The sequence below is a fragment of the Neophocaena asiaeorientalis genome, unplaced genomic scaffold (assembly GCF_003031525.2).
Source record: "Neophocaena asiaeorientalis asiaeorientalis breed wild unplaced genomic scaffold, Neophocaena_asiaeorientalis_V1.1 scaffold40, whole genome shotgun sequence".
NCBI lineage: Eukaryota > Metazoa > Chordata > Mammalia > Artiodactyla > Phocoenidae > Neophocaena > Neophocaena asiaeorientalis.
The window spans coordinates 13,946,211-13,971,012 of record NW_020185335.1 but is presented as its reverse complement, the minus strand read 5'-3'; the positions used below and the strand labels follow the sequence as shown (position 1 = coordinate 13,971,012).

General features: G+C 52.5%; 2 protein-coding genes and 1 long non-coding RNA gene across 6 annotated transcripts in view; 2 read left to right on the top strand and 1 right to left on the bottom strand.

Moving 5' to 3' along the window:
* The window catches only part of FBXO31 (F-box protein 31), a 30,419-nt gene extending 25,321 nt beyond the window's left edge, over positions 1-5,098 (top strand). For 3 of the 4 annotated variants that reach the window (XM_024735569.1, XM_024735568.1, XM_024735565.1), the window contains one exon: positions 1,037-5,097. In XM_024735569.1, the coding sequence (XP_024591337.1) occupies positions 1,037-1,259 (223 nt within the window). In that variant the 3' untranslated portion in view covers positions 1,260-5,097. Of the gene's footprint in view, positions 1-1,036 lie in introns of all 4 variants that reach the window. The other variant, XM_024735567.1, reaches the window with a different exon arrangement.
* A 2,096-nt stretch (positions 5,099-7,194) lies between these two features.
* On the bottom strand, positions 7,195-8,561 carry LOC112393319 (uncharacterized). The gene is made up of 2 exons (XR_003001886.1): positions 8,514-8,561; positions 7,195-8,092 (listed from the first exon to the last, which is right to left on the bottom strand). It is a non-coding gene; the product is annotated as an uncharacterized LOC112393319 (long non-coding RNA).
* A 922-nt stretch (positions 8,562-9,483) lies between these two features.
* The window catches only part of CUNH16orf95 (chromosome unknown C16orf95 homolog), a 63,232-nt gene continuing 47,913 nt past the window's right edge, over positions 9,484-24,802 (top strand). The window contains exons 1-6 of the mRNA XM_024735733.1: positions 9,484-10,268; positions 12,324-12,378; positions 13,140-13,280; positions 18,320-18,466; positions 19,337-19,373; positions 22,097-22,310. Of these exons, the coding sequence (XP_024591501.1) occupies positions 13,140-13,280; positions 18,320-18,466; positions 19,337-19,373; positions 22,097-22,310 (539 nt within the window). The 5' untranslated portion in view covers positions 9,484-10,268; positions 12,324-12,378. The remainder of the gene's footprint in view (positions 10,269-12,323; positions 12,379-13,139; positions 13,281-18,319; positions 18,467-19,336; positions 19,374-22,096; positions 22,311-24,802) is intronic.

The following is a 24,802-nucleotide window of genomic DNA, read 5'->3' as shown; positions in this document are numbered from 1 at the left end:
TCAGGCGTCTGTGTGGTCTTGATGGAAAAAATTCATTACATTTTCTTCATGTTAATACAGTTGTGATAAAAGAGGCTGAATTTGGGTTTTCTGGAGGGAGATGTACACATAGTGAATGTGTGAATTTTTGAAAGGTCATAAAGGAAAAGGCTTTGTTATCCCGGGGAAACTTGACGACTTGCAGCATCTCAGGGCCAGCTCAGAGCCCTCTGGCAGCGCAGGCCTGGAAGCTCTGGCCCAGCCCCCGGCTGTGTCATGGGATGTCCTCCACCCGGTGCAAAACATCAGGGGCTCGGCCAGGAGGGGCGCATGCGTTCTCTGGCACTGCCACAGTGCCTGCGCAACACTCGTCTCTGTGTATCTAAGCTTGGTGCACCCCCCCCCCAAACTCTCTGAGCCATGGGCCCTCAGGCGCAGGGCTGCTGTCCCCCTCCCTCCAGGCAGAGCCTCAGCATGGTGGGCAGAGGTGGGCGTCCCAGGCACCATTCCACGCATTGGGAGGTTCAGGCCAGCCCCAAACTCCTCGTCACCTGTTCTTTGCAAGAAAGAAACAAACATATTACAGCCTGAGTCTCAAAACTTGGCTGTAATGGGTATTTGAAAGTTCTGCTTCTGGTTAATGTCAGTTGCATGCCAATAAATCATTATCGATTTTGAGTTGTTCATACGTGGACCTAACTGTCCCGGGGATTGAGATTTCTGTTACCTGGGTCTGCATCATAAAGACATGTACTTTGGGATAGAGAATACGAGGTGGGGCTGCCTGGGACCCTCGTCCTTTCGTTGGGTGAGTTGGTAGAGAGAGAGCAGTGGTCGGTGGGGTGAGCCCGACTGTGTGGGGTGAACGCCGGCCTCCCCGAAGGCGCAGGGCCCCACCTCTGTGCAGAGTTGCTGGCAGATGGTGGAAGTGGCCTGGAGGTGGAATGGAGAATGTTCCAGAACGTCCAGGACCACGGGTGATGGGCTTGGGCCAGCACGCGCCTTCGAGGCCCCGCTCATCCCCTCTCCCCGCGCTTTCCCTCTTGTCCTTGTTCAGTTTCTACGGCACGGGCCTCATCGCTGGCCACGGCTTCACCAGCCCCGAGCGCACCCCCGGGGTCTTCGTCCTGTTCGACGAGGATCGCTTTGGGTTCATCTGGCTGGAGTTGAAGTCCTTCAGCCTGTACAGCAGGGTCCAGGCTGCCTTCCGGAATGCGGACGCCCCGTCCCCACAGGCCTTCGAGGAAATGCTCAAGAACATCCAGTCCCTCGCCTCCTGATGGCCCACCGCCCCGCGGCGGGCGGCCCGGGCTGGGAGGGCAGCAATGTGCGCTCAGGAGACGCGGCCTCTGACCGGAACACCCACCTCCTCGTAGGAGCCTCTGCGCGGCTTCCCCAGATGCTTTCCGTGGACGCCCACATATCTGCCAGTAGCAATGGGAAAGCTGAGCATGTCTGAAACAAACAACAGAACCAGAACAAACCGCCTTAGAGGACGGGCTGCAGGGCATGTAGGTGACTGAACTGGAGACACTGGCCATTTTCTAGGGAAAACAAAATCCTGCTCCAGGGAGGTTCGCAGCGCAACAGAGTCTGTTGCCTCCAGCCGATGGAAGGGGTCATGGGTGAGGTGTGCGGGCTCCACCATCCCCTCTGCAGGAAGTGAGCCAGAGGGCCTTGGTGCCTTCAACACAGCCTGGGCAGGTGGGGCACTGTGTGTGGAATAAGGGCTCCAGGGAGTCGGGCTTGGGACCCACTTCTCTACCGACTTGCTTGGATTTTGGACAAAGGCATTTCACCCTGATCTCAGTTTCCAAATCAGTGGAATGGGGCCAATGATACGGGTCACTAGGGAACGCCACTGCAGGCCTTCCAGCAGCTCGGAGGCCCTGCAAGCATCACCCGACCCCGGTCCCTGCGGTGCGGTGTGCCTGCCCGGCCTCTCTCAGGCTCTAGAACCTAGACGCAGCAGTTCAGACAGGCATTCACTTAGTTCACGCCCTGCCCCTGCCCCGCACTCACTGGTGTCAGACCCTGAGCTGCAGCCACTGGTCTCAGAACCAGGACAGGGCACCCTCTGAGATGACCTGCGTCTGTTCCTCCTGCTTGGTTTACACAGGTGCCACTCTTGAGAGGGGCGAAGCAGCAGAAAGGGTTGTGCCAGGTGAGCGTGACGTCCCTTTGCGGGGGGTGGGGGCCTTTCTGGACGCTGCACGTAGGGAGTGCACTTTGGAGACCAGGACCCTCAGGGAGCCTCCAGCATGCAGACCCTCGGCGCTGACCCTTCCGCTGGCATTGTCCCTGTGTCATGTTGACCCCTTCATTTGGGGACCCCTGTGAGCTTGCTCTGATCTTGCTGTCTCCTGAAGAGCGGAGCCCCTCGTGCCTGTGCACAGACCTGCTGGAGTTCTGTTCATCCCTCCCTCCAGGCTGCACCTGCCTACCAGGGCATGTGGCTTCCCGGGGTGGACGGACTCTGTTCCTTCCCAGTTGCTCGTCCTTGTCGGCTGGACTGCGCTGAGCCCTCACGCTGGGGGCGGGGGCCTCAGGGAAGGGGCAGCTTTGTGGTGCCTTCATGTAGAGACCAACCTGAGGTGTCCCATGAAACGTGGCCTGTGTCTCGTGATAGTGTTCTCCCTGACCAGCCCTTTTCTAAAATAACAACCCCCCACCGCCCCCGCTTCAGCACATTTGGCGACTCTGACCTTCCTTTGCTCCCAGAATCACAGAAGCAGCAAGCTCTGTGCATGGCCTTGAAACGCAGGCTGGGCCTCCCCGGAGGCTCCGTGGGGCTGCCCGGGGCATGCTGGGCACCGTCGGCCGTCTCTTCCGAGGCGCGTAGGCCCCCCTCCCAGCAGGACCCGGGGTTGGGTGGGAACGTGGTCCCAGCTCCCGCGTCTCTGGAAGGACTGAGCCTCAGGGCCTGAGGCCGCTCCCTCCCTCTCACAACGTGGCTGTTCTCTCGTGCCAAGCATGGCCGTCCCCAACGGTGACGACTGGCCGCAAAGCCTTGAGGACCGTGGAAACGGAGGACAGCTGGGCTAGGCTGTTCCTCTCTAGGTTTCGTCATTGTTTAAATAAAATCAAGAAGATGCGTATTTTACCCAGAGCCAAGGGACCGTCTCCCTCTGAGGCCCCCAGCGTCGCAAAGCGCACAGAGATCGAAGATGAGCACTTCTGATTAAAAACCAGTCTCAAACCAAATGCTGTTCTGCCTCTAGTGTCTGGCCTATGCATGGTTTCCACTAACAGTGACTAAAATAACCCTGGTCTCTTGGCCGCGTTCACGTCGGCCTCTGTGTCTGGTGTCAGGCGGGGCCCCTGGGCCTGTGGGTGGGGTCTGTCGAGCTGGCAGTGGCCGGGGTGACGCCAGGCAGGTCAGCAGCAATGAAGGGTGAGGGCTTGTCATCCGCACAGCCGGTCGTGCAGAGGTCTCCCAGTCTGACCCGTGCTCAGCCAGCTCTTGATGTCAGTAGGTGAGGTGTAGGGACAGTGGCGGTTCTGTGCACAAAGCCGGCACTGGCCGCTCCCCTTCCTGGCAGACGGTCAACCAGCTCAGGAGGGGAACTTCCAACCAGTTAAGTTGTAGGCGAGGATTCAAAAAGGCTGACGTCGTCGTCCGAGGCCTAAAGGCAACCGGGCTTTTGAAAAAGCAGGTTCCAGTGGTGCACTCGACCCAGATTAGGGGCCGGCAGCGTCCACGTGGGGCAGGGTCTTTAGATGTTTCCCATGGTTGGCACCGCCTTCACTCCCACTTTGCTGCCGTGAGGTTGGGGAAGGAAGCTCAGGTGCACCTCTGTGTACCTGGGGGGGCTCCACGCTCTGCTAGTCGATCGGAAATGATGTGATTGGAGATTTCAGACACGGGTCACTGGCGATTTTCCCTGTTGGGACTGAGCGTTTTTTGGTGTGAGGCTGTGGGAAATGACCTTATTTTTTGGCCGTGGGACGTGGGCCTGGCCCCTCCTCCAATACAGTCCAGCTCACTGTGGCTGGTGCTCACAGCCACAGCCGCCCTGCTCTGCCCCTTGCCCCCTCCTGCCCCGACACCAGGCTGCTCAGTGCCAGGTGCCTGCGTCCCTGGCCAACGCGGAGGGCAGGAGAGTGCACAGCGGTCTGACTAGCTACATTCCCGCTTCCTGCAGAACAAGCGCAGGGGTGCAGTTGTCCTGCCAGACTTTCTAACTGAGTTGTTTCCAGATGGCCAGACCCCTCCCTTAGCCAGCTGCCCTCTCGGCCTGACACCTTCAGGGCCGGTTGCAGTGTGCGGGTTGCCCAGGTTGCACAGCTGCTGCTGTGAGGACACTTCAGTGCTTGTGAGCTGAGCTGAAGAGGATCAGAAACCTGCTCAGCCCTTTGTCATTCGGGGAATTTCCTAAGTTCCTTGTGACCACGGTGTCTCGAGTGTAGACTGGGAGCACCTGACTGACTCTAGCCATGTTCTTTTGGACACTTTCAAGAATGCCTACGGGAATGTTCTCATATAACCCTCACCTGCCTTGAGGATAAGATGACCCAATTGGTGGTCCATCCCAGTGTTAACGTAGGCCGACTTCTCTGTCTTTACTTTTGGGAGAAGATCTGAAGTGTAATTTGTATGTTCTCAGAACAATTTAGAGACAGAAGAAAGCCACAATGCCATCAGTTTGCCTGATGCTGTGCATGGGAACCATACGGAGCGGTGTTGTTTACAGCTGGGTGGCCTGCAGGCCAGCCTTCTATGGGGCCAAGGTGACCAGCAGTGGCACCTGAGGCTCGGACAGAAAGGCAGCCCCTCTTCTGGGTCCTTTCTGTGCTCGCCGGGAGACCAGCCAGAGCACGTGAAAGGATCAGAACATTTTGCTTTTTTAGCTTAATTCAGTACTTTTGGTTGTTGTTTGAGATCATACAGTCCGCCTGGAGAAGAAAAACTTTCATCCTGTGTGATCTTGAAACCCCACCCCGTGAGTGAGAAAGACAACAGTGGAGATGGAAAGAGTTGTGGTCGCTCTCAGGCATCCGTTTGGGCTTGCCAGGTGCGGCTGGGGCAGGGCCGGGACCCGAGGAAGCAGCTGCCGCGAGCCTGGGTCCTGGCTTGTGACCCGGACACGACAACCATGGGGGGTTGTTTCTCCATAAAGCAGCTTCTGAGATCTTATTGTGTGCTTTGTAATTTGTTCCTTTCGGGATGTGGTTCAGATGGAGGCTGGAGCCCTAAGCAACGTGGCCTATGGATGTGGACAGGGGACGATCGTGGGAGGGGGCTGCGGGTCGAGGGAGGGGACTGGGGCAAGAGTGGGGGCCTCCCCAGGGGCCTGCGCTTTTCACACTTGATTTTGACAAAATTTTGATTTTCCCAGTTATGGAACGGAGTGGTGAGTGACCCCCGGGGAACCCAGACAACCGTGGGTCCCTGGATCCCTCCCTTTGACCCAGCGGACACGTGTCCCCCCTCCCCAGCAAGGCAGCCCTGAGGGCAGGGCCGAAGTGTGTTTTCTTAGTCTGAAGTCTAAGGAAGTTGCTGTTTCTGAGAACAGAAGGGCAGGATAGATAGGGCAGGGCATGTGCTCAGCGGCTGGGCATACAGCTGAGGAGCTCATTTATGTATTATTTTAACCTGTTTACAAAAGTAATATTCTTGTGAAAAATTCAAATGTTTTATGTAGGAAGTAAAAGTACCTCATGTTCCCATCCAGCTGGGCCTGGAGCCCTGAGAAGGGTTGGGGCTAGGTCCCCTCCCCCATCCGGGGCGTCGCATCACCCCCATCCCTGCAGGCACCATGCTCGCCCTTCCCCGCGGCAGGAGGCTGCGTTGATGGCCCTGGGGAGTGTGCTCCCCTCCGGCCCGGCGTCCCTGTGACCGGGTCCCTTTGTAGCCCGCCCTCTTGTGGGCACGTAGAGTCGCTGCACGCTGTGTGACGCCAGCCAGCAAGGTGAAAACAAAGATACGCCACTTGGGTAAAGTCTTCAGACCTTTCCCCCCACTTTGACTTGAAAATCCATGAGTGATGGAAGGCCGCCTTTCAGGAAACTTGGGGAGGGGAGGGCTGGCAGCTCTGCCCCGCCCTGGGATGAACAGGTGCTTCTCCGGGAGCGGACTCTTAAGGAGGCAGCCGGTCACCCAGGACACCCACGAGGGGCCCTAGAGGTGGACCTGAGAAGCAGACCTGAGGTCCACCCGACGGTCCTGCTCTCGTGGCACGCACACGCACCCTCAGCCTAGGCCGAGCCCCAGACACAAGATCTTTTAGGGGAAACCAGCCCCGCTGCTGCCTAGGCCCCTAGAGCTTCTCAGTCCCCAAGCCCGGCGGCTGGCTTGGGGCGGGGCTTCTCCACCAGTCATGAGGTCTCCACGTTTGGGGCCAGGTGATTCTGTGCCGGGCCACCCCGCTTGCTGTAGCGGCTGAGCTGCATCCCTGGCCTCCCCCATCATGACAACCAAAAACGTCTCCAGATGCGGCCATAGTCCCCTGGGGACTGTCACCTGGTGGAGAACCACTGGGTATGTACCTGCACCTCCATGCCCCAAACAGGGTGCCAAGTGTTGGGGACACAGCAGTGAACGGGTGGCAGGGTCCCAGTCCTGCACAGGTCACAGAACAGAACATCCCCCAAATGGGCTCAGGTAGCCTCCCCTTGACTCTTGGGTGCTGTATCAGGTGATGATCTGTCTCCAGTGCAATGAGGGGTCAAGGCTGAGATGGAAGCTGGTGCAGGTGGTCATGTGGTACCTGGCCTGCAGGGCCCAGATGGTGGGCGAGGTGCTGTGTCCTCACCTATCTCCCTCTCTACCCAGGAGGATGTCACTCCCAGAACCTCAGCAGGGGCCCAGGAACGGGGTGTCTGCAAAGCTCCAGCGCCGTGGGCTCCTCCCTGGTACCGGCCCCGTCCTCAGCACATTTCCCCGGCTCCTGGTGGGCAGGAGTGGGCAACGGCTGTTGTGTCAACAGGAACACTGCCTGCCACTCGAGCTGGTGGCTTGGCTTCCCGAAGGGTGGGTAGGTGTGAAGCTCAGCGCCACCAGGTCCTCAGCAGGAGGGAGATGCCTACCCAGCCCTGGCATGCTGAACTGTGATCTCTGAGGAGAGGGGTTGAGCAGTCGAGTTTTGCAAACCCCCCAAAGGATTCTCATGTTGCACAAATATCTCCTTTTCCAAAATCTTTTGGGAAGAGGATTCCAGAGAAAATACCTCAAGGAACATGATTTTAAACACGTAGCTGTTCTTGGCACTGTAGTGGGAATCACTGGACTGTCCTTTTTTATTTCGTGGTTAGGTTTTTTAAGATATAAATTATGTCAATTTTTAGCGTAAGTAAATTTCTTTAAGTTGACCAACACATAGAGCTGTGAACAGGCACCACAGGCGCGATCCAGAATGTTCCATCTTCCTCAGAATCCCTGGTGCCGCCCTTTCATAGCCAGTGCCCCACTCCGAAGCCACTCATCTCTTCTGCATCCCTAGACTTGCCTTTTTTAGAATGTCAAACTCAACTGCACGGTATGTCGCTTTTTCAGTCTGGTTTCTTTCATCAGCAGTTTCTCGGCCTTTTATTCATTATCATCTCCCTCCAAGGAGCCTTGTTAGACATTTTCCCCCTAATACTCCCCATGGCAATTTAACGCCACAGATACAGTTTATGCATTTGTGTGGGTATGCTGTATGCATTCGTGGGTATACCGTATGCATTTGTGTGGGTCTGTGTGCGTGTGTGAGCCCAGGTGGATGGCCCCACTGCCACAGAATGTCTCTCCTGTTCCCAGCGTTCCACAGTTCCATCGGGGCGCCATGGGTGCAGGAAGCATGGCGCCGAGGCCTCTCCTAGAGGACACTTCAGTGATCTCGGGGAAGGCACTAGGACGGGGCCCTTGGTACCTCGGAGGTGGGGGTGAGACCGTGACAGAGGCACTTGAAAACGAACAGACGCTCCTAGCCTGGTGGCCTGGCTCGGCTGTGCCGTGTCAGAGCGCTCTGACAACAGTGAGGAGGAGGGTGACAGTGGTCCTGTGTCCCCCAGCAGATTGCAGGAGCTTGCAGTGAAGAAGGGAAGGGAAGCCGAGACGCTGATGTCACAGCCACCGAAGAGAGAAGTCTAGGTGTCTCGGTCAGTGAGGGCGACGATGAAGCCTATGGTCCTACGAGGAAAGGGTAAGGTTTGGGGCATTAGAGTTGACATCATGCTGTCCACCGGTGGGAACCTGTCACATCATGCAGGGCCCCCATCCGGGTAAAAAGTGAGTCCTGTGTCCAGGGCCATGACGACAGTGGCACCTGGTGGGATCTTGACCAAAACCGCTGTGCGGCTTGGGCTGGGAAGACACTTGAGTGCTCAACGTCAGAGAGACCCAAAAAGTCATGAGACGTGAGAACTTAAGAATCACAGTTCCTATTTAGATTTTATTTGAAAATCATGATTTCAGTTAATCCGTAGGATTTAGGTTTGTGGAACTCCTATGCCTGTCACAGGTCAGTTAGGCAAGGCTATCTTGAAATAAGCCAACCTCAAAACAAAAGCACAACTTTTTGGTTCTTTTCTGGGTTACCAGTAATACGTACTTTTTTTTTTTGCGGTTTGCAGGCCTCTCACTGTCGTGGCCTCTCCCGTTGCAGAGCACAGGCTCCGGACGCGCAGGCTCAGCGGTCATGGCTCACGGGCCCAGCCGCTCCGTGGCATGTGGGATCCTCCCGGGACCGGGGCACAAACCCGTGTCCCCTGCATCGGCAGGCGGACTCTCAACCACTGCGCCACCAGGGAAGCCCCAATACATACGTTCTCGAAGACACAGATATAGACACGCGTGAGAGTGGGAAGTGGCTGTCCTCCAGCTGCTGGACGAGCCAGCACTGTGTGTGTGTGTTTTTGTCTGTGTCCTCTAGTGGACATAAGCTCTCACTCTCTTGGGTGTATACCCGGGGTGGGGGGCGCGGGGAACTGCTTGGCCATAGGGTATTCACACGTTTAGGCTTTGTAAATACTGCCCAACAGTTTGCCTATATGGTTGTATCCATATTGTGAGTAAGGTATGAGGGTTCCAGCTGCCACATCCTCTACAAACTTGGTACCGTAAGTCCTTTTAACTATTTTTGGTGGGGATGGGGACGGTGATGAGTCACTCTTGACATGAGATGGCAAGTCCCAGGGGTGAGGGCCAGAGTTTCTGGGGGGGCACAAACCTGTCTTCTACATTACCACAATGTTCCAGTGGGCTCAGGAGAATGCAAGGAAGCCAAGGGCCCTCCAAGGCTGGCAGAGACAAGACAGCCATAAATAAAATGCTAGGCTAATGGTGAGATTCCTGGATAATTTTGTCATTAGCTATTAAGAGACCAGTGGTGACATTATTTATAGACACACATGCAGTGGGTGGGGGGGGGGGTGGTGTCTGAAATAATTAGCAGCTAATATGGTGGGGTGCTGCTCTGTCAGCATCGGTGTTGGCCCGGAGAGCCTGCGTGGGGGTACTGGCTGGAAGCTCAGCCCTGTTTACACTTCATGAACTTACCAGTTTAATAAAGGAGACAAGAATCCTGAGCAGTGCCTGGGAACTCCTGTTTGTCCATGGCTAGAACGCAGCACGTGGAGATGTGCCCCCCCCAAAAAAAAAGAAAAAAAGCAAAACAAACACTGAGAAGTCTGTTTCCAAGAAATACTTTTTTTTTTTTTGCCCCACGGTGTGGCTCGCTGGATCTCAGTTCCCCGATCAGGAATTGAAGCCGGGCCAAGGCATTGAAAGCTCGGAATCCTAACCACTAGGTCAGCAGGGAACTCCCATGCTTCCAAGAAATACAAATCTGATCTTGTGATAAAGATCACAGAGAGGCAGAAAACATTCAATTTTACTAAAATGTGAAGACAAGCATCGTGTCTTCATTTCGGAAACTGCCCAGAGCGCACACGTGCGAGGGGGAGGAAGGAGAGATCAACGGGTAGAGAAACGGGCCGAGCGTTCAGAACCGCACGGCATCTCTGGATGTCAGTTGTTTTGAATTCCACGGCCTTCGAACCCCCAGGTTGCTTAAGAAACACATATTCTGTAAAGTCACAATTTGAGCCCGATTCAGCCAGTGACTTGCGGGGCGCCCGGTTAAATCTGAATGTCAGAAAAACAACGACTTCAACTACAAGTACGTCCCGGGTCCTGCGTGGGACACACTCCTACCGAGATGCTCCCCGGTGTCCGGAATAGGCCCTGGGCCGGCACCGCGCCCCTGCGGCCTCGGGGGGCGGGTCCCACCTCTTTCTCTCCTTCCAGGGGACAGAGACCCCGGCTAGTGTGCCCCGCGGCCCCGCAGGCCCGTCCTTCGGAAATGGTGAGTGGGCATTCCCGGGAGTGAGGGGGTGGTTCTTCCGGGGCCGACGCCCATCCAGGCCAGGCCGGGGCCACAACCGACACGCGGTCAACCGCGCCGGCCAGACCTCCGCTCAGTCCCCGAGCGGAGCCCCGCCCTGCCCCGCCGACCCCGCCCTGCTGACCCCGAGGCCCGTGGCGCCAGGGCCCAATCAGCTGCCAGGTAAGTGCCTAGAAGGTAGCGTCTGATTGGCTGAGCGAGGGCCAGTCAGCGGCGTGCGCAGAGGGCCGTCGCCGGAAGAGCCTGGCCTCTGAGGGGCGGGGGGGGAGGAAGAGGAGGGGCCTTGGGGGTGGGAGGAGGCCCCGGGGAGGGACAGGGGGCAGAGAGGAGCACGGTTTGAGGGAGGAGTGACACGCCTGGGCCAGTCCCTGCTTTCGTCACCGCCGTCATCATGAGCTTCGTTACCCCCGTCACCACGACTTAGAGTCGCGGCGGGCACTTCCGGGAGCCCTCGGGTGTCCGTTCGGTCTGTCAGCGCGCACTCACCCCGAGCGCGTCATGACAGGCAAGTGCCCCCTCAGTCCTAAACTCTGGGCCACCACTCCACACCTGGGGGCCAGGCACCCGAGTCACCTGGGGAAGCCGAACCCCGAGTCACCTGGGGAATTTTTTTTCCCCGAGTCACCTGAGGGAACCCGGACCCCGAGTCACCTGAGGGAACCCGGACCCCGAGTCACCTGAGGGAAGCCGGACCCCGAGTCACCCGGGGAAGCCGAACCCCCGAGTCACCTGGGGAAACCGGACCCCGAGTCACCCGGGGAAGCCGAACCCCCGAGTCACCTGGGGAAGCCGGACCCCGAGTCACCCGGGGAAGCCCCAGCACCCCCAAATCACCCTGTCCCATAGAAGCTTGTACCAGGTAGGCAGGACAGACGCCATACCTACATCATGTAAACCCAGAAGGGCAAGTCAGTGTTTCGCCTGAGGATGTCAGGAGTAAGTCGTCAGGAATGGATGTGTCCAGATGCTCGAGGACGGTGGTCAAGGACTGTTTGTCTCCATCTTCGGCTTTGCTTTCTTCCCCTCCTGGAGGCAAAATGACCACCAAGACGTCCGGAGGCTTACGGCCTCAACAGAAAAGGACATTCCCTCTCCCAGTAATTTTAACACAGTCCCAGGATGGGTTTCATTGGGTTGACTTGGGTTATACTACAATTCTGAGCCAGCCTCTGACACTAGCTGGCTTCACCCTCTTGGCTGGGGTTGTGGCCCCCGCAAGGAAACAGCAATGCTGTCACGAGCGTTTGGGGGCTTGGGTGCTGTGCAGGGCAGCATCCCACATCCTGTGTGGTCAGGGGTCAGCTGGGGCAGTTGAGCTCAGTGACCCGAAGCTGTTGCTGTAGTGAGATAGCAGTAGCGGTGATACGATGGTGAGCTCCCTTTCACCATTTCCATGTTATACATCGCTCTCAGGGAAGCTGGTCTTTGCTTTGTGTTGGTTTTATGCCCACTGGACCCTCTCCATACAGTGGCCGACATTCTAGCCACTTGTTTTGGGGAGAATGGGAAGAGTAACAGAGTCTCTGCAGCCCCAAATGCTTTGTCATCCAGAGACAAAGCACCCAGGTTTTTATACTGCAAGGAATTTCCTTAGATGTAGAGCTTTGACGACATTTTCCTTCAGTATTCCAAGTATGCTCAGGGTGTCTGTTAAAGCATCACGTGTGTTGTGGTTGGCGGCTCCACGTCCTGGAAAATTCTCACCAGGTTGGAATGTTCCTGTCTTTCCCAAAGGGCCTGGCACGGGTTTAGCTCTAGTGTGCCGGAAGCACATAGGTTTGGGGATGCAGGATTCCACAATAGCTTGACATCTGGGAACGCCCAGACCTTAGCATGAGTGTGTACATACCTGCTTCTGTTGTGACCCCCTGCACCCTCGTGGGCTCAGAATGATAACCCCTTCCACTCTTGGGGTTTAATGGTATGAGCCAAGCTGGCCCAGGCCCTCACCCTAGTACTCCTGCTCCCAATTTACACAAAGCCCAGAACTTTCTAAGCCTTCCTGTTCTTTTCTAGGGAAAGAAGCACATTTCAAACTTTGGGGGAAGAAGTGTGTCCCATAGATCATTCGGTAAGGAAAGCAAATCTCAACTACTTTGCCCCAACTCTGACACGCCCCTGTGGGGTGGGGAGAGCAGAGAATGTGGGTCCAGAAGCAGCATCTCACGAGAGGGTGTGTCAGACGGGGGAGTCCGTGGTTTCAGGGACCATGCAAGCCCCCAAATCTCTATGTAGGGTCACCCACTGCCTCCCCCACCGCTCAATTCTTCATGACAGGGGTTCAGGAGGCCTGGGAGAACCAATGTTGCCCCTTAAAGTATCTGCTCTGGGCATCAGCTCCATCTGCCCCTGGAGAGGATGACTTTTCCTCTGCTCCTGCCTGTGGGTGTGGTGGGGTCACATGGGATGGTTGTGGAAGCCTTTGCAAACATAAAGCACTGTGTGCAGACTGACATGGATTACCACAAAAAGAGCAATCCCCCCCCCCCCCCAACCCCTGCTAGGGTTGGTTGTACTTCCCCGTTTTTAGGGGGGAAATCCAAGACTTGCTCATGGTAATGTGGCTGTAAGTGGTCACACATCCCAGCATACCTGGTCTGCAGGCTCTGGTGGTCCCCCTCTAAGTGACTTTGGAGGGCCTCAGGGCAGGCCGAGATAGCCTGCCTCTTTGTGAGCTTCGGGAGCTGAGGCTCCTGTCCCTGCACCTGCCCCTGGATGCCCTGTCTTAACCTTGCTCCCTCTGAGCGTGGATTTACTATTTCAGAGAGTACCTTGACTCACATCACTAATGCAGCATCACATTCAATTCTCTTTTTTCTGCCTCTTGTTCAGATGTGCCCTGTCCCCAGCTCTGTTCACCGAGAGCCCATCTGCTGTGAGCGCCAGGCCAAATTTGGGGGCCGCCTGCCGGTGCGCAGGGCTGAGGCAGTGCTGCCTTACTGGGTCCCTCTGTCCTTGAGACCCCGAAAGCAGGTAGGTGACTTGAGTCAGGGGTTCAGATTTATGGAGATACGATTGGCATATGATAAATGGCACATGCGTAAAATGTAGTGTTTGATAAATGGTGACATATGCACACATCTGTGAAACCACCACTACAATTGTGACGATGTACAGTCATCTCTAGGCATTCAAAGGGGATTGGTTCCAGGACCCCTGTGGATATCAAAATCCAGGGTGCTCAAGTCCCTTGTATAGAATGGAGTAGTGCGGTACATGTACGCAACCCTAGAAGGTTTCCTTGTGCCCTTTTGAAATTCCACTCAACCCTCTCTGCCCCGCGGTCCTCAGGCTACCGTGGGTCTGTTTCTGTCACTAGAGATTCATCTGCGTTTCCTTGAATGTTACATAAATGGAAGGCAGCTTTGCTCACCAGTGTCCACCAACTCACACTATACAGATGGAATCATCGAGTATGTACTCTTTTTGTCTGGCATCTTTTACTCAGCATAATTATTTTTCAGACTCATCCACGTGGTTGCGTGCATTGATAGTTCATTTTATCCATTCATCCAGTGAAGGGTGTGTGGATCATTTCCAGCTTTTTCTATTTTGTCCAACAAATAAAACTGCTGTGGACATTTGTGTACAAGTCTTTGTGTGAACATGCCTTCATTTTTCCTGGGCAAGTACCTAGGAAAGGCATTGCTGCCTCATATGGTAGGTATCTGTTTAACTTTCTAAGAAACTGTCAACTGTTTTCCAAAGTGGTTGTACCATTTCACAGTCTCTCCAACAATGTATAAAGTTCCGGTTCCTTCACATCTTCACTAACACTTGGTTTGGTCAGTGTTAAGTTTTGGCCATCTTAATAGGTGTGTATCTCATTGTGTGTGTGTGTGTGTTTTTTTTTTTTTTTTTTTTTTTGGGCCGCACAGCTTGCGGGGTCTCAGTTCCCTAAGCAGGGATTGAACCCATACCCTTGGCGGTGAAAACGCGGAGTCCCAACACTGGACCACCAGGGAATTCCCTCTCATTGAGGTTTTAACTTGTATTTCCACAATGACTCATGATGTTGAGCATCTCGTCATATATTTTTGCCATCTGCATATCTTACTTGATATGTCTTTTTTGACCCTTTAAAAAACTTGGGTTGCTTTTTTTAGATTAGTGAGCTTTGAGAGTTTTTTATATATCTGAATACAAGTTCTTTACCAGATATTTAATTTGCAAGTGTTCCCCCCGCCCCCGCGTCTTTGGCTTGTCTTTTAATCCTCTTATCACTATCTTTCAAAGGGCAGAAGTTTTAAATTTTGATGAAGTCCAATTTATCAATTTAATCTTTCCTGAGTCTTGTTTAGGCGTGCCTGTCCCCAGCACAACAATGGATCATGCTTTCTATGCATTTCTAAGAAAGCTTTGCCAACCCGAGGTCAGAAAGGTTTCTTCTATGCCGCCTTCTCGAATTTTTATAGCTTACTGTTTATATTTAGGTCTGTGGTCCATTTTAAGTCAGTTTTTGTATATGGCATGAGGTATGGACTGAAGTTCATTTTTTGTACATGGATGTCCAGTTGTTCTAATACCACATATCATAAAGCTCATCCTTTCTCCACTGACTTGCCTTTACACCTTTGTCAAAAACCAATTGTCCACATACACGCGGGTCTGTTTCTGTTGCGGTATTCTGTTTGCTGATCTGATTGTCTATCCTCATACCAGTACTACACTAACTTGATTACTGTGGCTTTATAATTATAAAGAGTCTGGAAATCAGGTAGTGTTAGCTCTCCAACATTGTTTTTCTTTTTCACAGTTGGTTATTGTAGGCTCTTGGCATTTCCACTTGAATTTTAGAATCAGTTTGTCAATTTTTTACAAAAATGTCCTACTGGGATTGTGATTGGGATTGTCTGTAGATCACTTTGAAGAAATTGTCTTCTTAGCCATATTGAGTCTTCTGATCCATGAACATGGTAATTTCTATATTTATTTAGGTTTCTTTAATATTTCTCAGCAGTATTCTGCAGTTCTTAGTGTACAGGTCTTGCACATCTTTTGTCAGTTTTATTTATAAGTATTTCATATTTTTGATGACATTGTTCTTAAAAGTCAGTTTATGTTTGCTCATTGCTAATATTTAGAAATACCATTTATTTTTGTATTTTGATCTTGTATCCCACAGTATTGTTAAACTCATTCTGGTAGCTGTTTTTGTAGATTCCATCAGAATTTCTGCATGAATGATTATGTTATTTCCAGATTGAGATGGTTTTATTTCTTCCTTTCCAATCTGTATGCCTTTTATTTATTTTTCTTGTCTGATACACGATAGAACTTCTAGTAAACTACTGAAGTGGAGTGGGGAAGACAGACATCCTTTTTTTCCCCTGATCTTAGAGGATACGTTTGAGTTTTCACCATTCAGTATGATGTTAGCTGTAAGTTTGGATGCCCTTTATCAGGCTGAGGAAGTTCCCTTCTATTGCTAGTTTGCTGAGAGCTTTTACAGAAATGAGCGTTGGATTTTGCCTGTGTCTACTGAAGTCATTTTATAGTTTTCCTTTAAGGGTTTGTTAATGTGATGAATTATATTGATTGGTTTTCAAAAGTTAAACCAACCTTTCAAACCCATTTAATTATGATGTATTAATCCTGGCATCATAGAATCAGTTGGGAAGTATTCTTTCATTTCCAGGAAGACTTTCTGTAGAATTGGTATTATTTCTTCATTGTGTGTTTGGTAGAATTTGCTGGTGAAGCCACGTGGGCCCATAGCTTCCTTTGTGGGGAGGTTTTCAACTACAAATGTAATTTCTGTCATAGATACAGAGCTGTTTAGTTTACCTGTTTCTTCGTGAGTGAGCTTTAGTAGTTTATACCCTTCGAGGACTTTGTCCGTCATATCAGTGTTGTTGAATTTATTGTGCAAAATATTTCCTTATTGCCCTTTTAACATCAGTAGACTCTGTAGTGATTGTAGAATGTGGAATCTCTCGTTTCTTGTTTTTTTAATCGACTCTCAAAGGGGTCAGTGTATCAAGATGACTAAGTCATATTGTTCTAGGCAGAGGTGATAGCCTCAGTCCCTCCTGTTGGTCATTGTATCATTTGAAAGTTGGGCAGAGTAAGTATTATCATCTCCCTTTAGCAGATGGGCAAACTGAGGTCCAGAGAGGGACGGGGGCTTGTCCAAGACCACCCACTCAGTCCATAGCAGATCAGGGATTAGAATCTAGGTCTCTGGCTCGGATTCCAGCACTCTCCCCACTGAGTTTTGTTGCTGGGTGTCAGGGGTAAGGGTGGAAGGAATATAGAAGTCACGGTGCCCAGCACATCTCACCAGGGTGACTGCCCAGCCTCCCAGCTGGTCTCCTTGCCTACATCCTTTCTAACTCTGACTGTCCATTTTCTGATCTGTAGCTGGTGAGCTTTTAAAACCGTATATCTGGTCCTGTCTCTCCCCCGTGGAGACCCATTTCCCTCAGAATATGGACCAAACTCCCTGACACAACTCTTGGGGTCCTTCTTGACCTTGCCCCTGCCTGGATATCCAGTCCCCTTTCCGCTTGCTCCTCAGGCTCCTGTTCCATCAGCAGGGAAGTGTTAGGTGCAAGAAACAGAAAACTGACCCACAGTGGGTTCAACCAGGGTCTTTGGTAGAGAGAGGATTCTTCTAGGATTGGTTTTTTGGCTTTATGATGTCTTCAGGGATCCAGATTCTCTTCATCCTTCCACTCAGAGTGTTTGTGCTGTCATTTCTAGTGTTTTTAGATGGTGGCCACGGGTCTGTTTTACACTGTGTTACACATGGCAGAAAGTGAGTCTTTCGGAGTCTTCCAAAGGCTTACTCTCCCACTCTCTCTTTCTTCTCAGGTATAAAACATTCTCAGAAGCCCCGGTTGACTCCCCCCGCAACCCCACAACCAAGACTCTTTGCTGGCAAAGTGGGACTCGCTGATCCCTGGGGCCTGGCCGCTTTGCCCCATGAGCAAAATTGGTTTCTTTTTAATTTATTTATATTTTATTCATTTATTTTTGGCTGCATTGGGTCTTTGTTGCTGCACACGTGCTTTCTCTAGTTGCGGCGAGCAGGGGCTACTCTTTCTTGCGGTGCACGGGCTTCTCATTGCGGTGGCTTCTCTTGTTGTGGAGCACGGGCTCTAGGTGCGCTGGCTTCAGTAGTTGTGGCACGTGGGCTTCAGTAGTTGTGGCACGTGGGCTTCAGTAGTTGTGGCTCACGGGCTCTAGAGCGGAGGCTCAGTAGTTGTGGCGCACGGGCTTAGTTGCTCTGCGGCATGTGGGATCTTCCCAGACCGGGGCTCAAACCCGTATCCCCTGCATTGGCAGGCAGATTCTCAACCACTGCGCCACCAGGGAAGCACCCCCGCCCCCGCCTTTGTAAAAAAATGTAAGTGGTAGCATACGGTGCTGCATTTCCCACTTAATATCGTGTCTCTATGCTCATTCTGTGTCAGGACAGACAGGTCTGCCTCATTCTTTCCAAAGGCCACCCATTCCCTCTGTTCCCACGTCCATTATTTATTGTCCTTTATTATAGGCATTCAGGCTATTTGGTCACTACAGCCAGTGCTGTACTGAGTGTTCTTGAGCAAATGCTCATGTGTCCTCCTGGGATACAGTCCCAGGAGTGCAATTGCTGGACCAAAGACTATCCATTTTAGACTCTGACCAATGTTGTCAAGATTCTGGCAGAGCCGTCTCTCTAGCCGAGAATGCTGAGGCTCAGAGAGGCTAAACGTTGTGCCCAAGGGTTGTTCCTGGAGGCTGCCAGGCTCAGGACAGAGCCAGGCCTCCCAACTCCCACCCATGTGTCCCGCCACAGTACCACGCAGATGCCCCACTGCAGAGGTGCAGGTGGTGGGTCGTGAGGGTGCCAGCCACTCCTGGGAATATCATGGAATGGGGGCCTGCTCCCTCAGCTGGGCTGTCGGGGTGTGCTGTGGGCGGGGCATAGGAGAGGCGCTCTCCAGGGCCCTGTCCGCGAGGCTGAGGTTGTCCGGGGCGTGGCTCTACCCCGCTTTGGACCTTCTCTTCCCTTCCTCTGTTAGATCCAAAAGACGGTCTGGTTTTATGTCCCCCAAACCACCAAGGCATGCCCCTGCCCATGCCACCACTTTGGGGGCCGCCTCCCGATGCCTAGGGATGAGGCTGTGATGCCCTACTGGGTGCCCCAGGTCCTGAGGTCTCACAAGAAGGTAAGAGGGAGGCTCGCATGGCAGCGAGGCCTGAGAGTGAGAGGCGGGCTAAGGAGGGAGCCAGAGGTGAGGGAAAGGGTGCTGGGTTCTTTCCCCACAGTGGTCTCCGTTGATGTCTGGGGGCCCTCTGGAAGCCGTGGCCTAGGGCAGCAGAATGCAGGAGGCAAGTGGTACTCAGGGCAGGCCCAGGCCAGGTGTCCTGGTGGTGTTGGGAAGGGTGGGGTGCACTGCTTTCTGATGAGGGCGCCCACTGCCGCTGTCACCTTTCCGGCCATGTCTTCTGTCCCCTTCTCCTCTTCTGCCTTCTCCTCCCTCTTTCCTCTTCTTCTCCACCTCCCTCACCTCCCTCCCTCTTCCTTCCCACCCCTCCTCCCTCCCCTTGCCTCCTCTCCCCCTCAGCTCTCTCCACCTGTCTGAGCATTCTGCACTTGTAGCCCCAGCCTGGCAGGCCTGGAGGGAGGGTGCTGGGGAAGGACCACTGCTCGAGTGTCTGCCCTTGCTCTTTGGCTCTGTCTGGTACCTCCACAGCTCTGGGTTCCAGGCCAGCAACTGTGGTGGGAGATGGTCAGCCAGGTCCAGCCCAACTCAGCTCCAGGGCCACTTCTCTCCCTTGCTTTCTGAGCAAGCTCTTCTGGAGTTAGAGGCTTCCTTCTGCCTTCACCCACATTCCAGCTGCTGGTTTTCTGTCATCAAGTAGCATACTGCCCCCAGAATTAAGACCCAGAGGCTTTTTAAAAGGAGAACACAACTTGCATTCTGAGCTGGCCGTGGACCCCTTCCAGGGGGTTTCCAGGCCAAATCACTGGGACCCCTTCTTGGTGGATCACTGGGGCTGACAACGCTTGCCCACATCCTTATCTTTTATCTTAGGTGGTGAAAAGGCAGCAGAGTTTTAAAGGCATCCCAGGTAACTCATTGCTCACGTGTCTCATCCCTTCCCTGTCCCCAAGGAAGGCGGGGGTCTCATGGACCTCATGATGGGGTGGGGGAGACTTCTGTCATCCCCAGATGGGTGTAAGACAAAGAAGACCACAGACTGGCGCACACACCACTTCTCCCACCCCTACCCTCACCAGGCATCACTAATCATCCCCCATGTTTTCCCAGTGAACCCAGAGAAGACTCAGACTCTACCAGTTATCAACATTGGCTCTCAGGAAGAAACCAATTTGCAACCTGGGGTTAGGTGGTATCTGAAGTGTTTTTTAAGCTCTACTCTTCTGTAATTCATGATATGGTATGTGTATGTATGTGTTGTGTATAAATATGTATTTATGACGTAGTATATATGTTTGTATGCTGATGTATTCCTACTTTCATATATTCATGACACGTTATATGTTCATGGCACCACATTTATGCATATATTCATCATACAGTATATTCATACGTTCATATGTTCATGACAGGCATAGCACATACCCGCATGTTCGTATGTTCACAGTGCAGTGTGTAGTCATGCAAAGGTGTGTTCGCATATCCGTCTATCTGCGGCCTGAGGTGTGCATGTATTCACGTGCATGGTCACGGTGCACCAGGAGGAGGTGTCTCCACCCGCACCTTTGCTTTCTTTGTCTCTAAAATGAGCGGAGGTGCTTTCCCTTGCAGATAGCCGACACGTGTGCTTTCTCTGCATTGCATGTGAGCAAAGGAGTGGACAGTTTGTTGGCTCAGATCACACCCTCCCCTTTTCGTGCTGGGGCCAGAGGGCATAGTGAGTCCCCTTGATGGACTCTGTGAAGGAGGGACTGGACGGGTACCGAGAGGTTGGATGTCTGACATGGGGTTCCTGTGATGTGCAGGTGATTTGAGAGGCCCGCCCAGGGGCACTCAGCTAAGGGGGAGAGTGCTTGGGAAACGAGCAGCCACTATCCCACACGCCTACCTCTTCATGCAGAAGATACCTAGTTTTTTCTTGATTTTAAAAGTAGCACAGTTAGGAGGAGCACGAATTGTCACGGCCTTTGGCGGGAGGTTTGGAGGTATCTTTAATCCAACAAGCCCACATCTGGGTAATACATGTAGACACTCCACGCACGTCTGTCTGCGGCAGTGATTTCCTTGGCAAAAAACTGGAAGCAACCTAAGTGTCTCTCAGTTGGAGGATGGACATGAATGGGGGTGCATTTGAAATGTGGCACCAGCTGCCTAGAGTTTGCAACCGTTAGGGATGATGAAATGGACTCCCACACACATTGCAGTGTAGGAAAAGAAGTCATTGTAGCCCGGGCAATAGGACTCCATTAATGTCAGTTTTAAAAATGAAAGCTCTGTTTGTGCGTAGGTGAAGACTGGTATCATTTGTCTCAGCTGACAGTCACAGGTAACCCCTGTGGGTGGGGAAGGGGGCAGGTCAGGCCCAGCAAAGAGAGGCTCTTGGTGGGGTGCATGATGAGCAAAACAGGTAGCAATACGTTGCCTCAAGCTTCAGGTGGAAGAGCCAGAAATCACTTTATCAAAAACAGAAAACAGGCAGGAGAACGAGAACCACCGGAGAAAGTACTCTTCTCACCCTGTAAGCACCGATTTATGGGCTTATTTTTATTGGTTGTTTTTGGCTTTGAACACTCTGCATCTTTAAGAAAGTCTAAAAGTTCAGTCAGTTTATTGTTGAATAACGCATCCACTGATACGTTGTTAAAAACCAGTATTAATTTTTACTCCAGCCATTGTTTTATAGTTCAGGTGATTTATGTTAATGTTTCAAGCCTCAAACCCATTCAAGCCAGAAGGTGTTCATAGGACAGGAGTGAGAGTGCGAGTCTCACTGCTGCCAGGAAGATAGGGATCCTTCTCTCCTTGAGCTGAGCTTTGTACAGAGTGATTAAAAATATGGGATGGTCCCCTTGGCCTCAAATCCAGCTGATTTCCATTTTAAAGAGAAAATCTGTGTTTCTGATCTTGTATTTTCCTTGTAAATAGAGGGCTCATGTGCTTTTCTTCTTTATGCTTTTGTGGTAGAATTTTTTATAAGGAAAATATACTTTATATTGAGCGCATTTTATATTAGTATAATTAGAGGGTACCTTTTATAGTAGTAACATATTAATAGTGTAATAAAGTAAATAAGAGATATAACATCAAGAGGGTCACATGTGACAAAAGCAGGTCTTGAAAAAGCTGAAGAGCATCAGTCAAGGAGGTGGAGGTGTTTGAATTCTGTTTGTAGATGTGGTTGTTGTTAACTGCTTATTATGGGAAATCTCAAATACTCCACTAAAGCCCAAGTTCCCGTCTCTCATCTATAGCCATGGTCAGCTCCTGGTAGATGTGGTTTCATATGTGCTTCACCCACTCCATCCCCACCTCCAAAAAAAAAAAAAATGAAAAAGATTAATGTGGAGCATATCCCAGCTAACTACCATATCATTTCATTCATAAATATTTCAGTAGGCAGCTCTAAAAGATAAAGACTCCGAAAACACAGCCACGAGGCCCCGCAATCACCCTAGAAACAAACAAACAGCAGTGCTCTCTTCATCTCAGTGGGCACACCCCTGGGCTGTGACCTGCCTTGTTGGGACACCTGGTTTCCTTGCCCTGGGTTCCAGAGGGCTCTCTCATGGGTGCAGACTTGAGAGCATCCTGTCCCCACACCCCGCTGAGGCCTGACTCTCTTTCTCTGCCTAGGAGTCCCCCTGGATGTGCGCTCTGGGTACAACCGCTGGAGAATCTGTGATGGTGAAGGGCGCCGTCTCCTCAAGTGGCAGCAGCTCCAGGCCCTTCACCAGGCTGCGCCGGTGTCCCCGGGGCAGCCAGCAAGCCTCCCGGCCTCCCTCCTGCCCCTGAGCCTCAGCCTCCTGATCGTCCTCCAGGCCCTACTGAGTGTCATCGTGGCCCTCCGGTGAGCAGGTGCGGGTGGGGCAGTGGTGGCCTTGGGCTCATCTCACTCCCAGGGTTTAGTTGAGTTGAGGTTGTGGGACAACTTGGTTGTTGCTCAGCAGAGGGTGAGAGATGAGCACGGCCATGATTCCTGTTATGTTGTTACCATTGTCTGGACTCTTGCTCACACCTGACACAGGTATCTTCTTCCAGAAAATGCAAGGGAAGAGCAATCCAGATACGCCAGGGCCAGGGCTGATGGTGGGGAGGTGGGGCGTCTTGGGACCACCCACTTTTCTTTCCTCCCCTCTTCCCTGTTCCCAAGTTCCCAAATTCCCCTGCCCCCAAAAGACCATTGGTTCCAGTTTCTGCAGATTTCTGTTGTGTTGGGGTTGGAAGTGGATTTTAAGCCAGCTCGACTAGCCAGCCTTCTGAGGTCTGAGCGCATCGCGCCCTCAGGGGACCTGCTGCCTCTCCCCTCTCCCCCAGCCCAGCCCCAACCATCAAGGCTCCATATTGAAAAGCCCTTTCTCTGGCCTCGGACCCACTGTCCTTGCCCAGGCCTGTGTTTCTCACCGGGAACCCCACTCAGTCCCCCACCACCACCCAGGAAGCCTCCAGGGCGACTTCAGTTTCAAGACAGGGTGTCCCCTTACGTGGTTGTTTGCTTTAGTTTTCTTGGAAAAAGCTCTCCTCCTCCATCTCTAAACTCCGCTGCCCCAGTTTACCCATGTCCCCAACCATTACCGCCATCCACCCCCTTCTTCGTGTTTCTTTTATCACACCTATATGTAAATACGTGCACACACACACAGGTGTGTAAATATGCAAATACATATCAGCATGCGAATGTGCACAGTTGGAATTTGCATATTGACTAGTTTGCTTTTTGTCCGTCTCCACACCGTTGTAAGGGGAATGTTCTAGAAAGTGTCCAGTATCTGAAAACAGTTTCAGATGTCTTCTGACTAGTTTTCTGGTTGTTCAGACGGGAAGGTAGCCCTGTCTTTGTCCCACCGTCTTGTCTGGAAGTGGAAATTCCTCTGCCAGCATCCTGCTTGTCCGCTCTCCTAGTACTGGGCACTCCCTGCGGTCACGTACGATGTTGTGACGCACATCTGCATAGAAGTGCCTCTATGGACCTGGGCTGCAACTTCTCTAGGGCGAGTGCCCCCAGGAAGGGGCCGGGCGGGGGTCCGCCAGCTTTGCGTGATCTGTGAACCTTAGTGGGGCAGCATTGTGAGATTTCCTTCTTTTTTTTTTTTCTTAAGTTTCATCTTTCTGTCTGTGTTTGCCATCTCGATGTCAAATTTAGTTGGACTCCCTGGTTCCCAGTCTGGGAAGAGCAAAGAAAGAAACTTGTCTGTAGATGGTCTGTGTTAAGTAGTTGGTCCAGGTGGGCCAAAGGAAAATTGCTAATGCTTTTATAAGAGGATCCAGAGCTAATTGCTAATGCTTTTATAAGAGATCCAGAGCCAGGATCTTAGGGCAGAGGTCAGGCACCAATCACCTGTTTAGGAGAAATATCTTACCTGCCTGAGGTGTATGTGGGGTGCCCTGTGAGATCCCCCAAAGCACACGCCCAGCCTATCTCAGGAGAGGCTGCTGGCCCATCTGCTGGCCTGGCAGAGACTTGCTAGAACTTCAGAGACCTCAGGAGATCAGGTGAGCTCTGAACTGCCCGACAGGGAGCCCTGAAGAGTAGTGATGAGTCAAGCACTTGCCTTTGTGGCTGGACTTGCCGTAGCCTTCATTTTATTTGATTCCTTCCACAGTTCTGCAAAGCTGGGATTCTCCTCGGAGTTCCAGAAGGGAGAGTGGGCTCTGGGGGTTGAGCGCGTCGCCTCAGGTCCCACAGCTGGAAAGTGAGCCAGCCAAGGCTGCACCCTGTTTTCCGCCTGGGCTTCTCAGGGACCAAGCGTACATCCCGCTCTGTGGTGGGGTTTCCTTCACCCTCCACCCCTCGGAGGTTCCCCAAACAGGCCCTGAAAGGGCAATGTGGTTTCAGTTTGGGGGGCAGTTCCTAGTAATTGCCTTTCTCTTTGCTTTCTAGCCAGTTGTTTTAGGTTTGAAGTTGGAATCAACAGCTGCTGTCAAGAACATCAACACAAATGTTAGTCATACTCAAGGTCTTTAACGAAAGCCATCACATCAGGAAGAGTCTGTAATAGCCACTGTTTTCTCAGATCATATAATTCACATCCAAGAGTCAATCCAGATTATTTATCATCAGGTGATTCTTAGTTGTAGTGGAGTTGTGTGAATGCGGGTGGGATTCCATTAGGAATACAGTCAATAAATGTTATTTGTGAAACTCTTAAAATGGCTACTTTAAAAATGATAACCTTGGGCTTTCCTGGTGGCACAGTGGTTGAGAGTCCGCCTGCTGATGCAGGGGACACAGGTTTGTGCCCCGGTCTGGGAAGATCCCACATGCCGCGGAGTGGCTGGGCCCGTGAGCCATGGCCGCTGGGCCTGCGCGTCCGGAGCCTGTGCTCCACGGCCGGAGAGGCC